Raw genomic sequence first — 15,991 nt, 5'->3', positions numbered from 1 at the left:
TCTGACCTGACTGTGTACGGTCTCTCCCCAGGCCTTTGACCATTGTCTGACTGCAGTGGAAGACATCGCTGGACTCAACGGTTACCACCACTGGAGAGACAAGTCAGTAGCCCTTAGCTCTGAAGGCCAATGTTTCAACTGAAATATAATTTATTATTATTGAATATTATCCACGGGGACTCTAAAGGGTCAATCCTAACTTTCACTTCAGTTATATATTCACTGATGATGACTAAGTGGGAAGGTTAGGAGTTTTCCTTGTCACTGAAAACATACCGTGTAACACATGATATAACCTTTCCCTCTGTGGGCGTCTACATTCAGGTGGGATATATATTATATAACCTTTCCCTCTGTGGGCGTCTACATTCAGGGGGGATATATATTATATAACCTTTCCCTCTGTGGGCGTCTACATTCAGGTGGGATATATATTATCTAACCTTTCCCTCTGTGGGCGTCTACATTCAGGGGGGATATATATTATCTAACCTTTCCCTCTGTGGGCGTCTACATTCAGGTGGGATATATATTATATAACCTTTCCCTCTGTGGGCGTCTACATTCAGGTGGGATATATATTATATAACCTTTCCCTCTGTGGGCGTCTACATTCAGGTGGGATATATATGATATAACCTTTCCCTCTGTGGGCGTCTACATTCAGGTGGGATACCTTTCCCTCTGTGGGCGTCTACATTCAGGTGGGATATATATTATATAACCTTTCCCTCTGTGGGCGTCTACATTCAGGTGGGATATATATTATATAACCTTTCCCTCTGTGGGCGTCTACATTCAGGTGGGATATATATGATATAACCTTTCCCTCTGTGGGCGTCTACATTCAGGTGGGATACCTTTCCCTCTGTGGGCGTCTACATTCAGGTGGGATATATATTATATAACCTTTCCCTCTGTGGGCGTCTACATTCAGGTGGGATATATATTATATAACCTTTCCCTCTGTGGGCGTCTACATTCAGGGGGGATACCTTTCCCTCTGTGGGCGTCTACATTCAGGTGGGATATATATTATATAACCTTTCCCTCTGTGGGCGTCTACATTCAGGGGGGATACCTTTCCCTCTGTGGGCGTCTACATTCAGGGGGGATACCTTTCCCTCTGTGGGCGTCTACATTCAGGTGGGATATATATTATATAACCTTTCCCTCTGTGGGCGTCTACATTCAGGGGGGATACCTTTCCCTCTGTGGGCGTCTACATTCAGGGGGGATACCTTTCCCTCTGTGGGCGTCTACATTCAGGTGGGATATATATTATATAACCTTTCCCTCTGTGGGCGTCTACATTCAGGTGGGATATATATTATATAACCTTTCCCTCTGTGGGCGTCTACATTCAGGTGGGATATATATTATATAACCTTTCCCTCTGTGGGCGTCTACATTCAGGTGGGAGCAGTTTGACAAGAACTACCTGAGCAAGCTGTTGCTGCGGAAGTCTGTGTACCGGAAGAGTGAGCTGTGGGAGGTCTATCAGAAAATCAATATTAGAGACGCCATCAGTGTTATAGACCAGGTATGAGGGAGGGAGGGAGGGAGGGAGGGAGCTGTGGGAGGTCTATCAGAAAATCAATATTAGAGACGCCATCAGTGTTATAGACCAGGTATGAGGGAGGGAGGGAGAGAGGGAGAGAGGGAGGGAGGGAGGGAGGGAGGGAGCTGTGGGTGGTCTATCAGAAAATCAATATTAGAGATGCCATCAGTGTTATAGACCGGGAGGGAGGGAGGGAGGGAGGGAGGGAGGGAGGGAGGGAGGGAGGGAGGGAGGGAGGGAGGGAGGGAGGGAGGGAGGGAGGGAGGGAGGGAGGGGAATGGGTGGCTCAGAGACACAACTGTTGCCATGATTTTGTCCAGTGCACAGTTGTGTTGTAAATGTCAACTACGACCACTAGATGGCACTGCTCCTCAACTCACGGCAGCATGGCAGTGATGCACCAACAATGAACACCTGAATGTGTAAAGTTTCCCCAAAGTAGAGGGAGAGAGACAGAATAGAGAAAGAGAGAGAATAGAGAGACCGAGACAGAGACAGAGAGAGAGAGAGAATAGAGACAGAGAGAGAATAGAGACAGAGAGAGAATAGAGAGAGAGAGACAGAGAGAGAGACAGAGAGAGAGACAGAGAGAGAGAGAGAGAGAGAGAGAGAATAGAGAGAGAGAGAGAGAGAATAGAGAGACAGAGACAGAGAGAGAGAAAATAGAGAGAGAGAGAATAGAGAGACAGAGAGAATGGAGAGTTAGAGACAGAGAGAATAATTCATCTCTTTGTCTCCTCGGCTGACACCACCGCATAATCTGAGACCTGAGAGTCGCCACATCAAACATCCCATCTCTACTAGTGACATCACAGTGAGTGATGGGTTCTGCATCCTAAATGCCTCCCTAAATACTGTAGTGCACTACTGTTGACTTGGGCCCATCGAGCTCTGTTTAGACAGTGTCACGCTTCATAGGGTGCGGTTAGGGACACAGCCTTAGTGGCGAAGGTGCATGACATCAGACCGCGTGAATGTGTGGGAAATAGATATGAGAGGTTTAGGAAAGTATTTCGGGGGGAATTCTTTGTTAATATCACCACCATGGTAAGACAGGCCTGTTGGGTAGGCCGGTCCTATCAGCTTACATGGCTGGAATGTTTCATAGGCGTGTGGTAGGTAGGTAGTCTTATCCTGTAGGAGAGATGTCTCCAGTAGGTAGGTAGTCTTATCCTGTAGGAGAGATGTCTCCAGTAGGTAGGTAGTCTTATCCTTTACTCTGTAGGAGAGATGTCTCCAGTAGGTAGGTAGTCTTATCCTGTAGGAGAGATGTCGCCAGTAGGTAGGTAGTCTTACCCTGTAGGAGAGATGTCTCCAGTAGGTAGGTAGTCTTATCCTGTAGGAGAGATGTCTCCAGTAGGTAGGTAGTCTTATCCTGTACTCTGTAGGAGAGATGTCTCCAGTAGGTAGGTAGTCTTATCCTGTAGGAGAGATGTCTCCAGTAGGTAGGTAGTCTTACCCTGTAGGAGAGATGTCTCCAGTAGGTAGGTAGTCTTATCCTATACTCTGTAGGAGAGATGTCTCCAGTAGGTAGGTAGTCTTATCCTTTACTCTGTAGGAGAGATGTCTCCAGTAGGTAGGTAGTCTTATCCTGTAGGAGAGATGTCTCCAGTAGGTAGGTAGTCTTATCCTGTAGGAGAGATGTCTCCAGTAGGTAGGTAGTCTTATCCTATACTCTGTAGGAGAGATGTCTCCAGTAGGTAGGTAGTCTTATCCTGTAGGAGAGATGTCTCCAGTAGGTAGGTAGTCTTATCCTGTAGGAGAGATGTCTCCAGTAGGTAGGTAGTCTTATCCTATACTCTGTAGGAGAGATGTCTCCAGTAGGTAGGTAGTCTTATCCTGTAGGAGAGATGTCTCCAGTAGGTAGGTAGTCTTATCCTATACTCTGTAGGAGAGATGTCTCCAGTAGGTAGGTAGTCTTATCCTGTACTCTGTAGGAGAGATGTCTCCAGTAGGTAGGTAGTCTTATCCTGTACTCTGTAGGAGAGATGTCTCCAGTAGGTAGGTAGTCTTATCCTGTACTCTGTAGGAGAGATGTCTCCAGTAGGTAGGTAGTCTTATCCTGTAGGAGAGATGTCTCCAGTAGGTAGGTAGTCTTATCCTGTAGGAGAGATGTCTCCAGTAGGTAGGTAGTCTTATCCTGTAGGAGAGATGTCTCCAGTAGGTAGGTAGTCTTATCCTATACTCTGTAGGAGAGATGTCTCCAGTAGGTAGGTAGTCTTATCCTGTAGGAGAGATGTCTCCAGTAGGTAGGTAGTCTTATCCTGTAGGAGAGATGTCTCCAGTAGGTAGGTCGTCTTATCCTATACTCTGTAGGAGAGATGTCTCCAGTAGGTAGGTAGTCTTATCCTGTAGGAGAGATGTCTCCAGTAGGTAGGTAGTCTTATCCTGTAGGAGAGATGTCTCCAGTAGGTAGGTAGTCTTATCCTATACTCTGTAGGAGAGATGTCTCCAGTAGGTAGGTAGTCTTATCCTGTAGGAGAGATGTCTCCAGTAGGTAGGTAGTCTTATCCTATACTCTGTAGGAGAGATGTCTCCAGTAGGTAGGTAGTCTTATCCTGTAGGAGAGATGTCTCCAGTAGGTAGGTAGTCTTATCCTGTAGGAGAGATGTCTCCAGTAGGTAGGTAGTCTTATCCTATACTCTGTAGGAGAGATGTCTCCAGTAGGTAGGTAGTCTTATCCTATACTCTGTAGGAGAGATGTCTCCAGTAGGTAGGTAGTCTTATCCTATACTCTGTAGGAGAGATGTCTCCAGTAGTTTGTTTTTTTGTTAGTTTGTTTGTTTGTTTGTTTGTTTGTTTGTTTGTTTGTTTGTTTGTTTGGTCGGTAGGTAGTATTGTCATATAGTCTGTAGGAGAGATGTCTATAGTATGAGGTGTTTAACTAACTCCACCCAGACTGTTTCTTAGGAGGTGTTTAACTCCACCCAGACTGTTTCCTAGGAGGTGTTTAACTCCACCCAGACTGTTTCTGAGGAGGTGTTTAACTCCACCCAGACTGTTTCCTAGGAGGTGTTTAACTCCACCCAGACTGTTTCCTAGGAGGTGTTTAACTCCACACAGACTGTTTCCTAGGAGGTGTTTAACTAACTCCACCCAGACTGTTTCCTAGGAGGTGTTTAACTAACTCCACCCAGACTGTTTCTGAGGAGGTGTTTAACTAACTCCACCCAGACTGTTTCCTAGGAGGTGTTTAACTCCACCCAGACTGTTTCTGAGGAGGTGTTTAACTCCACCCAGACTGTTTCCTAGGAGGTGTTTAACTCCACCCAGACTGTTTCCTAGGAGGTGTTTAACTAACTCCACCCAGACTGTTTCTGAGGAGGTGTTTAACTCCACCCAGACTGTTTCCTAGGAGGTGTTTAACTAACTCCACCCAGACTGTTTCCTAGGAGGTGTTTAACTCCACCCAGACTGTTTCCTAGGAGGTGTTTAACTCCACCCAGACTGTCTCCTAGGAGGTGTTTAACTCCACCAGACTGTTTCCTAGGAGGTGTTTAACTCCACCCAGACTGTTTCCTAGGAGGTGTTTAACTCCACCCAGACTGTCTCCTAGGAGGTGTTTAACTCCACCCAGACTGTTTCCTAGGAGGTGTTTAACTCCACCCAGACTGTTTCTGAGGAGGTGTTTAACTCCACCCAGACTGTTTCTGAGGAGGTGTTTAACTCCACCCAGACTGTTTCTGAGGAGGTGTTTAACTAACTCCACCCAGACTGTTTCCTAGGAGGTGTTTAACTAACTCCACCCAGACTGTTTCCTAGGAGGTGTTTAACTAACTCCACCCAGACTGTTTCTTAGGAGGTGTTTAACTCCACCCAGACTGTCTCCTACGAGGTGTTTAACTAACTCCACCCAGACTGTTTCCTAGGAGGTGTTTAACTCCACCCAGACTGTTTCCTAGGAGGTGTTTAACTAACTCCACCCAGACTGTTTCCTAGGAGGTGTTTAACTCCACCCAGACTGTTTCTGAGGAGGTGTTTAACTCCACCCAGACTGTTTCCTAGGAGGTGTTTAACTCCACCCAGACTGTTTCCTAGGAGGTGTTTAACTAACTCCACCCAGACTGTTTCTGAGGAGGTGTTTAACTCCACCCAGACTGTTTCTGAGGAGGTGTTTAACTCCACCCAGACTGTTTCCTAGGAGGTGTTTAACTCCACCCAGACTGTTTCCTAGGAGGTGTTTAACTCCACCCAGACTGTTTCCTAGGAGGTGTTTAACTCCACCCAGACTGTTTCCTAGGAGGTGTTTAACTAACTCCACCCAGACTGTTTCCTAGGAGGTGTTTAACTCCACCCAGACTGTTTCCTAGGAGGTGTTTAACTAACTCCACCCAGACTGTTTCCTAGGAGGTGTTTAACTCCACCCAGACTGTTTCTGAGGAGGTGTTTAACTCCACCCAGACTGTTTCTGAGGAGGTGTTTAACTCCACCCAGACTGTTTCTGAGGAGGTGTTTAACTCCACCCAGACTGTTTCCTAGGAGGTGTTTAACTCCACCCAGACTGTTTCCTAGGAGGTGTTTAACTCCACCCAGACTGTTTCCTAGGAGGTGTTTAACTCCACCCAGACTGTTTTGTGACCCATTACATTTTGACTGTCCACTTTAGTCCAGACTCACCATTTTCTAAAACCGTTTCAGACAAAGTGAGGTGTTTTGAGGATGAGTTGACCCCTGAACTTTAACCCCTGTGTGTGTCTCCTGAACAGGGTGGCAACGTGCTAACCTCTGCCAGGCTCTCTCTGCCCTCCATGGCCTCCAGGGCATCTTTCCCGGAGGTCACCAACGTCACCAACTACCTGTGAGTTAAGTCTGTGTGTGTGTGTGTGTGTGTGTGTGTGTGTGTGTGTGTGTGTGTGTGTGTGTGTGTGTGTGTGTGTGTGTGTGTGTGTGTGTGTGTGTGTGTGTGTGTGTTTGGTGTGTGTGTTTGGTGTGTGTGTGTTTGGTGTGTGTGTGTTTGGTGTGTGTGTGTGTGTGTTTGGTGTGTGTGTGTGTGTGTGCGTGTGTGTGTGTGTGTGTGTGTGTCTGTCTATTTATTAATAGCTCTGGGTGTGACCGTGTTCAATGTCATATCTGCAGCTGTCTATTAATGGCACTGGGTCACTGGGTGTGACCGTGCTTTTCCAAACAATACCCTGTCTTCATGAACTCCCCTGTGGGGTCCCAGCCCAACCACTGCTAACAGTCTTTACTCTAACCCTACAGGAGAGAGAACGGTAGTGGGGTCTGTCTGGACCTCCAGGTGATTGACAACGTGCCGGGAGCCAAGGTGGAGGAGGAGTCAGAAACGCATCACTTCCTGGCTGGGAACCTGTACAAGCCCAGGAGACGGGTACGGCCCTGTCAGCACTGTCACACAGACAGACAGACAGACAGTGTCTTATCTCCTCTCCTCCCTGTCCTCTCCTCCCTGTCTTCTTATCTCCTGTCCTCTTAACTCCTCTCCTCCCTGTCCTCTTATCTCCTCACCTCCCTGTCCTCTTATCTCCTCTCCTCCCTGTCCTCTTATCTCCTCTCCTCCCTGTCCTCTTATCTCCTCTCCTCCCTGTCCTCTTATCCCCTCTCCTCCCTGTCCTCTCCTCCCTGTCCTCTTAACTCCTCTCCTCCCTGTCCTCTTATCTCCTTTCCTCCCTGTCCTCTTATCTCCTCTCCTCCCTGTCCTCTCCTCCCCTCTCCTCCCTGTCCTCTCCTCCCTGTCCTCTTAACTCCTCTCCTCCCTGTCCTCTTATCTCCTCTCCTCCCTGTCCTCTTATCTCCTCTCCTCCCTGTCCTCTTATCTCCTCTCCTCCCTGTCCTCTTATCTCCTCTCCTCCCTGTCCTCTCCTCCCTGTCCTCTTATCTCCTCTCCTCCCTGTCCTCTTATCTCCTCTCCTCCCTCTCCTCTCCTCTCTGGGACCAATCATATAACCCCCCCCCATAGTACCAGTGGGGGACCACTAGCATCAGGACAGAGAGATCTGCATTGTATAACTACAATATGACTTGCTCTCCCCTCCTCTCTCTCTCTCTCTCTCTCTCTCTCTCCCCCCCTCCTCTCCTCTCTCTCTCGCTCTCCCTCTCCTCTCTCTCTCTCTCTCTCCCCTCCTCTCTCCCCTCTCCATAGTACCAGTCCCACTACAGCAGACACTTCATGACAGTGGGGGACCACGAGCGTCAGGACAGAGAGATCTTCCAGAGAAATATGAAGAGTCGCATGGAGACGTTCAAGACCACCCGACACAAACGCCACAGCCACAAGAAGGACCGCAGCCAGAAAAAGGCAGGGACCCCTAAAAGAAATTATTGGATGTTATTATCTCTGTGTAACTTCAGCAGGGAGCCAGGATAGGGGGAGACTTTATCATCTCTAAAATAAATGATTGGATGTTATTATCTCTGTGTAACTTCATCAGGAAGCCAGGATAGGGGGAGACTTTAGCATCTCTAAAAGAAATGATTGGATGTTATTATCTCTGTGTAACTTCAGCAGGGAGCCAGGATAGGGGGAGACTTCAGCATCTCTAAAAGAAATGATTGCATGTTATTATCTCTGTGTAACTTCAGCAGGGAGCCAGGATAGGGGGAGACTTCAGCATCTCTAAAAGAAATGATTGCATGTTATTATCTCTGTGTAACTTCAGCAGGGAGCCAGGATAGGGGGAGACTTCAGCATCTCTAAAAGAAATGATTGGATTGGAGAAAGGACCAAACCAATATTTAAATTTGTAATTTTTTTTATTTTACCTTTATTTAATTAGGCAAGTCAGTTAAGAACACATTCTTATTTTCAATGTCGGCCTACCGGAGAACAGTGGGTTAACTGCCTTGTTCAGGGGAACAGTGGGTTAACTGCCTTGTTCAGGGGAGCAGTGGGTTAACTGCCTTGTTCAGGGGAGCAGTGGGTTAACTGCCTTGTTCAGGGGAACAGTGGGTTAACTGCCTTGTTCAGGGGAACAGTGGGTTAACAGCCTTGTTCAGGGGAGCAGTGGGTTAACTGCCTTGTTCAGGGGAACAGTGGGTTAACTGCCTTGTTCAGGGGAACAGTGGATTAACTGCCTTGTTCAGGGGAGCAGTGGGTTAACTGCCTCGTTCAGGGGAACAGTGGGTTAATTGCCTCGTTCAGGGGAACAGTGGTTTAACTGCCTCGTTCAGGGGAGCAGTGGGTTAACTGCCTTGTTCAGGGGAGCAGTGGGTTAACTGCCTTGTTCAGGGGAACAGTGGGTTAACTGCCTTGTTCAGGGGAACAGTGGGTTAACTGCCTTGTTCAGGGGAGCAGTGGGTTAGCTGCCTTGTTCAGGGGAACAGTGGGTTAACTGCCTTGTTCAGGGGAACAGTGGGTTAACTGGTCTAGGAACAGTGGGTTAACTGCCTTGTTCAGGGGAACAGTGGGTTAACTGCCTTGTTCAGGGGAACAGTGGGTTAACTGGTCTAGGAACAGTGGGTTAACTGCCTTGTTCAGGGGAGCAGTGGGTTAACTGCCTTGTTCAGGGGAACAGTGGGTTAACTGCCTTGTTCAGGGGAACAGTGGGTTAACTGCCTTGTTCAGGGGAACGAACAGTGGGTTAACTGCCCTGTTCAGGAGAACGGTGGGTTAACTGCCTTGTTCAGGGGGCAGAACGACAGATTTTTTACCTTGTCAGCTCAGGGATTCAATCCAGCAACCTTTCGGTTACTAGTCCAGCGCTCTAACCACTAGGCTACCTGCTGGTTACTAGTCCAACACTCTAACCACTAGGCTACCTGCTGGTTACTAGTCCAACACTGTAACCACTAGTCTACCTGCTGGTTACTAGTCCAACACTGTACCCACTAGTCTACCTGCTGGTTACTAGTCCAACACTGTAACCACTAGTCTACCTGCTGGTTACTAGTCCAACACTGTAACCACTAGTCTACCTGCCGGTTACTAGTCCAACACTGTAACCACTAGTCTACCTGCCGCCCCTCCACTCTAACCACTAGTCTACCTAGTGATCTTTTAATCTGAGCATATGGCACCAGATCTTAATGTAGTGCAGGCTAAACTGGGCTGGGTCTTCTTTGTGTTGTGCTGGGTTGTCTATGTTGGACAGGGTTGGTTGTCCTTCACAGTCTGTGCATAACATCCTATATTCATTTCCTGGAGACTAAGTGATGTGTTTCTATTGAGGCTGGGATTTGGCCACGACTTGGCTGTGCTGGGTTGGACTGGGCTGTTTGTCCCTGAGCCTACAGAGGTCAAACACTTAAGGTCACACATCGACTGGGTTTTAGGCAGGGCTGGGTTGGACTGGGCTGTTTGTCCCTGAGCCTACAGAGGTCAAACACTTAAGGTCACACATCGACTGGGTTTTAGACAGGGCTGGGTTGGACTGGGCTGTTTGTCCCTGAGCCTACAGAGGTCAAACACTTAAGGTCACACATCGACTGGGTTTTAGACAGGGCTGGGTTGGACTGGGCTGTTTGTCCCTGAGCCTACAGAGGTCAAACACTTAAGGTCACACATCGACTGGGTTTTAGGCAGGGCTGGGCTGGGTTGTCTGTATTGGGTTTTAGACAGGGCAGGGCTGGGTTGTCTGTACTGAGTTTTAGACAGGGCTGGGTTGGGTTGTCTGTACTGGGTTTTAGCCAGGGCTTTCAACGGTATAGCCAGGGTACTTCAACAGTATAGCCAGGGCCTTCAACAGTATAGCCAGGGCCTTCAACAGTATAGCCAGGGCCTTCAACAGTATAGCCAGGGCCTTCAACGGTATAGCCAGGGCCTTCAACAGTGTAGCCATGGCCTTCAACAGTATAGCCAGGGCCTTCAACAGTATAGCCAGGGCCTTCAACAGTGTAGCCAGGGCCTTCAACAGTATAGCCAGGGCCTTCAACGGTATAGCCAGGGCCTTCAACAGTATAGCCAGGGCCTTCAACAGTATAGCCAGGGCCTTCAACGGTATAGCCAGGCCTTCAACAGTATAGCCAGGGCCTTCAACAGTACAGCCAGGGCCTTCAACAGTATAGCCAGGGCCTTCAACGGTATAGCCAGGGCCTTCAACAGTATAGCCAGGGCCTTCAACGGTATAGCCAGGGCCTTCAACGGTATAGCCAGGGCCTTCAACGGTATAGCCAGGCCCTTCAACGGTATAGCCAGGGCCTTCAACAGTATAGCCAGGCCCTTCAACAGTATAGCCAGGGTCTTCAACAGTATAGCCAGGGCCTTCAACAGTATAGCCAGGGCCTTCAACGGTATAGCCAGGGCCTTCAACAGTATAGCCAGGGCCTTCAACGGTATAGCCAGGGCCTTCAACGGTATAGCCAGGGCCTTCAACGGTATAGCCAGGCCCTTCAACGGTATAGCCAGGGCCTTCAACAGTATAGCCAGGGCCTTCAACGGTATAGCCAGGCCTTCAACAGTATAGCCAGGGTACTTCAACAGTATAGCCAGGGCCTTCAACAGTATAGCCAGGGCCTTCAACGGTATAGCCAGGCCCTTCAACGGTATAGCCAGGCCCTTCAACAGTATAGCCAGGGCCTTCAACGGTATAGCCAGGGCCTTCAACAGTATAGCCAGGGCCTTCAACGGTATAGCCAGGCCTTCAACAGTATAGCCAGGGTACTTCAACAGTATAGCCAGGGCCTTCAACAGTATAGCCAGGGCCTTCAACGGTATAGCCAGGCCCTTCAACGGTATAGCCAGGGCCTTCAACAGTATAGCCAGGCCCTTCAACAGTATAGCCAGGGCCTTCAACGGTATGGCCAGGGCCTTCAACAGTATAGCCAGGCCCTTCAACAGTATAGCCAGGGCCTTCAACGGTATAGCCAGGGCCTTCAACAGTATAGCCAGGGCCTTCAACAGTATAGCCAGGGCCTTCAACAGTATAGCCAGGGCCTTCAACGGTATAGCCAGGGCATTGGACCGTTCTCTGTTGCGGATGGGAGAAATAGGAAGTAATCAGAAGTGGGAGGAGCTGTAAGAGGATTGCCTTATGGTATTGGCTGGAATGGAATCAAACACATGGAAACAATATGTTTGACTTCGTTTCCATTGATTCCGTCCCAGCCATTACAATGAGCCTGTCCCTCCCTCCCACCAGCCTCCTCTGGAATGAATAATATGGTGTTGGTTTCTTGTGGGTCCTGCCTGGTTTCCTGTGGGTCCTGTCTGGTTTCCTGTGGGTCCTGTCTGGTTTCCTGTGGGTCCTGCCTGGTTTCCTGTGGGTCCTGCCTGGTTTCCTGTGGGTCCTGCCTGGTTTCCTGTGGGTCCTGCCTGGTTTCCTGTGGGTCCTGTCTGGTTTCCTGTGGGTCCTGCCTGGTTTCCTGTGGGTCCTGCCTGGTTTCTTGTGGGTCCTGCCTGGTTTCCTGTGGGTCCTGCCTGGTTTCCTGTGGGTCCTGCCTGGTTTCCTGTGGGTCCTGCCTGGTTTCCTGTGGGGCCTGCCTGGTTTCCTGTGGGTCCTGCCTGGTTTCCTGTGGGTCCTGCCTGGTTTCCTGTGGGTCCTGCCTGGTTTCCTGTGGGTCCTGCCTGGTTTCCTGTGGGTCCTGCCTGTAATAGACATTCTAACGGGTGTTTTCTCTCCCTCCTACAGCGGAGAGGATCAGACGTTAAAGAACAGGACCTCAACGACAAACCTCGACGGAACGTCAGCTGGCAGGACAAAGGTGAGTCACTCCCTTAAACACACTGGAAATGGAGTCAGGCCTCAGTGATTTCAATAGCATTCCTTCATAACCTGTGTTCCCAGTTCTCACTCGGTCAAACTCATTTCTGAGGGTTCTGGAATCTAGGGCTACGTTCCAATATCCACACTAGTACATTATCTAGGATGCTCAGGCATGACATTGGTTCACACTAGGTAGTATGTAAGTGTGGACACTGGGACAGAGCATAGGAGTTGGTTGTAAAAATAAAAGATAGTTGCTATCATTGATCATGATCGATATTGTTCATGTGTCTACGATGCCCCCTCAAATCCTATGGTGGTGCATTGTGGGTAGGGTAGTGTTCATGTGTCTATGATGCCTCCTCCGATCCTATGGTGGTGCATTGTGGGTAGGGTAGTGTTCATGTGTCTATGATGCCTCCTCCGATCCTATGGTGGTGCATTGTGGGTACTGTAGTGTTCATGTGTCTGCGATGTCCCCTCAGAGCCTGTGAAGGTGCATTGTGGGTACTGTAGTGTTCATGTGTATGTGATGCCCTCTCAGATCCTGTGGTGGTGCATTGTGGGTACTGTAGTGTTCATGTGTCTGTGATGCCCCCTCAGATCCTGTGGTGCTGCATTGTGGGTACTGTAGTGTTCATGTGTCTGTGATGCCCCCTCAGATCCTGTGGTGGTGCATTGTGGGTACTGTAGTGTTCATGTGTCTGTGATGACCCCTCAGATCATGTGGTGGTGCATTGTGGGTACTGTAGTGTTCATGTGTCTGTGATGTTCCCTCAGAGCCTGTGAAGGTGCATTGTGGGTACTGTAGTGTTCATGTGTCTGTGATGCCCTCTCAGATCCTGTGGTGGTGCATTGTGGGTACTGTAGTATTCATGTGTCTGTGATGCCCCCTCAGATCCTGTGGTGGTGCATTGTGGGTACTGTAGTGTTCATGTGTCTGTGATGCCCCCTCAGATCCTGTGGTGGTGACAGTGGAGTCTGAGGATGAGAAGGGGGAACACTTGGAGCCAGAGAAGGAGGAGGACGTTGGCATCACCTTTGTGGCTCGAAAGGTTCCAGACACGCCCAAAGAACGACCCAAATCTGGTAAGGACACATTGACACAGGAGAGACTAGAAACCTAAGAAAATGGCCTGGTTTTCCCTGTCTAAATACTGTACTAATACAGAATCCTGACTGTATTCTCCTCTGTCTCAGTCCCGGCTGGTCTGGAGGTGTGTCAGAGCCCCTCCGTGGCCCCGCCCTCCCCCACCTGCAGTGAGAGGAACCTGCCCTGGAAGGGCGGCATCGGAACCCTGCCGGTGTGTGTTTCCATGGAGGCTACTAAAATCATCCCCATAGACCTGCAGCAGGCGTGGAACCAGAGCATCTCCTCCTTAGAGAGCCTGGCCTCTCCGCCGGGCCCCGTAGAGCCCTTACACCCCCGCGTCAGCGCCCTCTCCAGGCTGGGAGGGCAGCGTCCTGTCTCATACTCTGGTAGTGGAGTTAGTGGCTCTGGTTTTGGATCCAGAGGGGCTGGGTCAATAGTGGCTCAGGGCATCGCTCGGTTTGAGTTTCCTCCAGGAGGAGAGGAGAAGGAGGAGGAAGAGGGAGCCTTGTCTGATCAGGAGCAGGAGCTGCAGCCCCTCGTGTCATCCTCTGTGAGGCCCCCCGGCCCCCCGCCCCCTCCCCCCCTGGCCCAGGGTCTAGGGCGGAGGAGGAACCCCTGTGTGTACCTGAGGAGCCTGGTCACAGCGCCCCCTCCTGGCAGTGAGCCGCTGGCACGCAGCAGAGGGCCCACTCAGCTTTAATAGCTCCAACCACATCTCTGGTGTTGCCCCGGCGACCCAGATCTAGGATCAGCTTACTCAACCAAGTCCCTAACCAATACCTACTAGGGAGAACAACACAAGACTGATTTCAAATCAGCTTTTATGGGCAATCACGTCCCTCACTGCCTCACACACTCAACAACAGAACAGTCACCCAACCACACACACCAGCTCAGGCCGTCCAACCCCCTCAGCTCTGCTACTTCTCCTTCCAGACGACGAGTCTTCATCTCCTTCAATAACTTTGGATCCACTGTCTCTATAGATTCAGACATACATTACAAACACACACACACACACACACACACACACACACAGGATATTGGACTAATACAGCGATGATGATATTGAGGAAGTATAGTGAGCATCCCATAATGAGCACCCTATTCCCTATATAGTGCACTACTTTTGACCAGGGCCCCAATAGGGAAAAGGGTGCCATTTGGGACGAAGGCTGAGAGTTTTGATGTGGCAGCTGGTACAGTCACAGATAGACAGACACAGTGCATTGTGGTCCAGGGTTGGGGCCGTCCGTCCATGTGGTAAAACAATACCAGTTTCCAGAGAGAGTGTTGTTGATTGATGACCAGATCCTGGTCCCTGATTGGTTCTATCCCTCCCAGGTCCCTGCAGGGGTCGAGGTTCTGCCCTGTCTGTTTCATACACTTGAATATAAGTCAATGTCAAGATGTAAGCCTTATTTGGGAAATATATCTGTCCACAGCCGGACGGCCGCATTACCCAGGCCTTATGGGGTGTGTCCATCTAACATCAAACGCTCCATTCAACCCCCAGTACTCTCCTCTCCTCTCCTCTCCTCTCCTCTCCTCTCCTCTCCTCTCCTCTCCTCTCCTCTCCTCTCCTCTCCCTCTCCTCTCCTCTCCTCTCCTCTCCTCTCCTCTCCTCTCCTCTCCTCTCCTCTCCTCTCCTCTTCCTCTCCTCTTCCTCTCCTCTTCCTCTCCTCTTCCTCTCCTCTCCTCTCCTCTCCTCTCCTCTCCTCTCCTCTCCTCTCCTCTCCTCTCCTCTTCCTCTCCTCTTCCTCTCCTCTTCCTCTCCTCTTCCTCTCCTCTCCTCTCCTCTCCTCTCCTCTCCTCTCCTCTCCTCTCCTCTCCTCTTCCTCTCCTCTTCCTCTCCTCTCCTCTCCTCTCCTCTCCTCTCCTCTCCTCTCCTCTCCTCTCCTCTTCCTCTCCTCTTCCTCTCCTCTTCCTCTCCTCTTCCTCTCCTCTCCTCTCCTCTCCTCTCCTCTCCTCTCCTCTCCTCTCCCTCTCCCCTCCTCTCCTCTCCCTCTCCCCTCCTCTCCTCTCCTCTCCTCTCCCTCTCCTCTCCTCCTCCCCGACCCACAAGAAAAGAGAGAGAGAAAACATTTGTCCTGCCTAACAGCTTCACTTATATAATATAATATATATATACTTTTTTTAGCCCCCTTTTTCTCCCTAATTATGATCTTGTCTCATCGCTGCAACTTCCCAACGTTCTCGGGAGAGGCGAAGGCGGAGTCACGCGTCCTCCGGAACACGACCCGCCAAACCTCGCTCTTTAAGGGCTCCCGAGCGGCGCAGTGGTACTACAGACCCTGGTTCGATTCCAGGCTGTATCGCAGCGGTCTAAGGTACTACAGACCCTGGTTCCAGAGAGAGAGAGAGAGAGAGAGATCCCTGATTGGTTTGTGCTCTGTTACCCCAACTCCTATGGTCATGGTCAGGCCAAACAGCAATAACAACAACCATAGGAGTTGACAAGACAGCACAAGCTGATATGAGACCAGGCCATGAGATTATCAGGAAAGTCTCTAATTTCCCAGCCCCGAGCCAGCATCGATGCTTGATGATCATAGCCCAGAGCCAGCATCGATGCTTGATGATCATAGCCCCGAGCCAGCATCGATGCTTGATGATCATAGCCCCGAGCCAGCATCGATGCTTGATGATCATAGCCCCGAGCCAGCATCGATGCTTGATGATCATAGCCCCGAGCCAGCATCGATGCTTGATGATCATAGCCCAGAGCCAGCATCGATG

General features: G+C 49.9%; 1 protein-coding gene across 1 annotated transcript in view; it reads left to right on the top strand.

Moving 5' to 3' along the window:
• The window catches only part of slc9a5 (solute carrier family 9 member A5), an 82,035-nt gene extending 67,225 nt beyond the window's left edge, over positions 1–14,810 (top strand). The window contains exons 10-17 of the mRNA XM_090223361.1: positions 32–102; positions 1,417–1,543; positions 6,268–6,359; positions 6,764–6,890; positions 7,662–7,817; positions 12,085–12,157; positions 13,117–13,248; positions 13,360–14,810. Of these exons, the coding sequence (XP_090079487.1) occupies positions 32–102; positions 1,417–1,543; positions 6,268–6,359; positions 6,764–6,890; positions 7,662–7,817; positions 12,085–12,157; positions 13,117–13,248; positions 13,360–13,952 (1,371 nt within the window). The 3' untranslated portion in view covers positions 13,953–14,810. The remainder of the gene's footprint in view (positions 1–31; positions 103–1,416; positions 1,544–6,267; positions 6,360–6,763; positions 6,891–7,661; positions 7,818–12,084; positions 12,158–13,116; positions 13,249–13,359) is intronic.
• Positions 14,811–15,991: the final 1,181 nt, after the last annotated feature.

Source organism: Oncorhynchus mykiss, chromosome 26 (genome assembly GCF_057628025.1).
Source record: "Oncorhynchus mykiss isolate SJ-2025 chromosome 26, ASM5762802v1, whole genome shotgun sequence".
NCBI lineage: Eukaryota > Metazoa > Chordata > Actinopteri > Salmoniformes > Salmonidae > Oncorhynchus > Oncorhynchus mykiss.
This window is presented reverse-complemented; position numbering and strand designations above follow the sequence as displayed.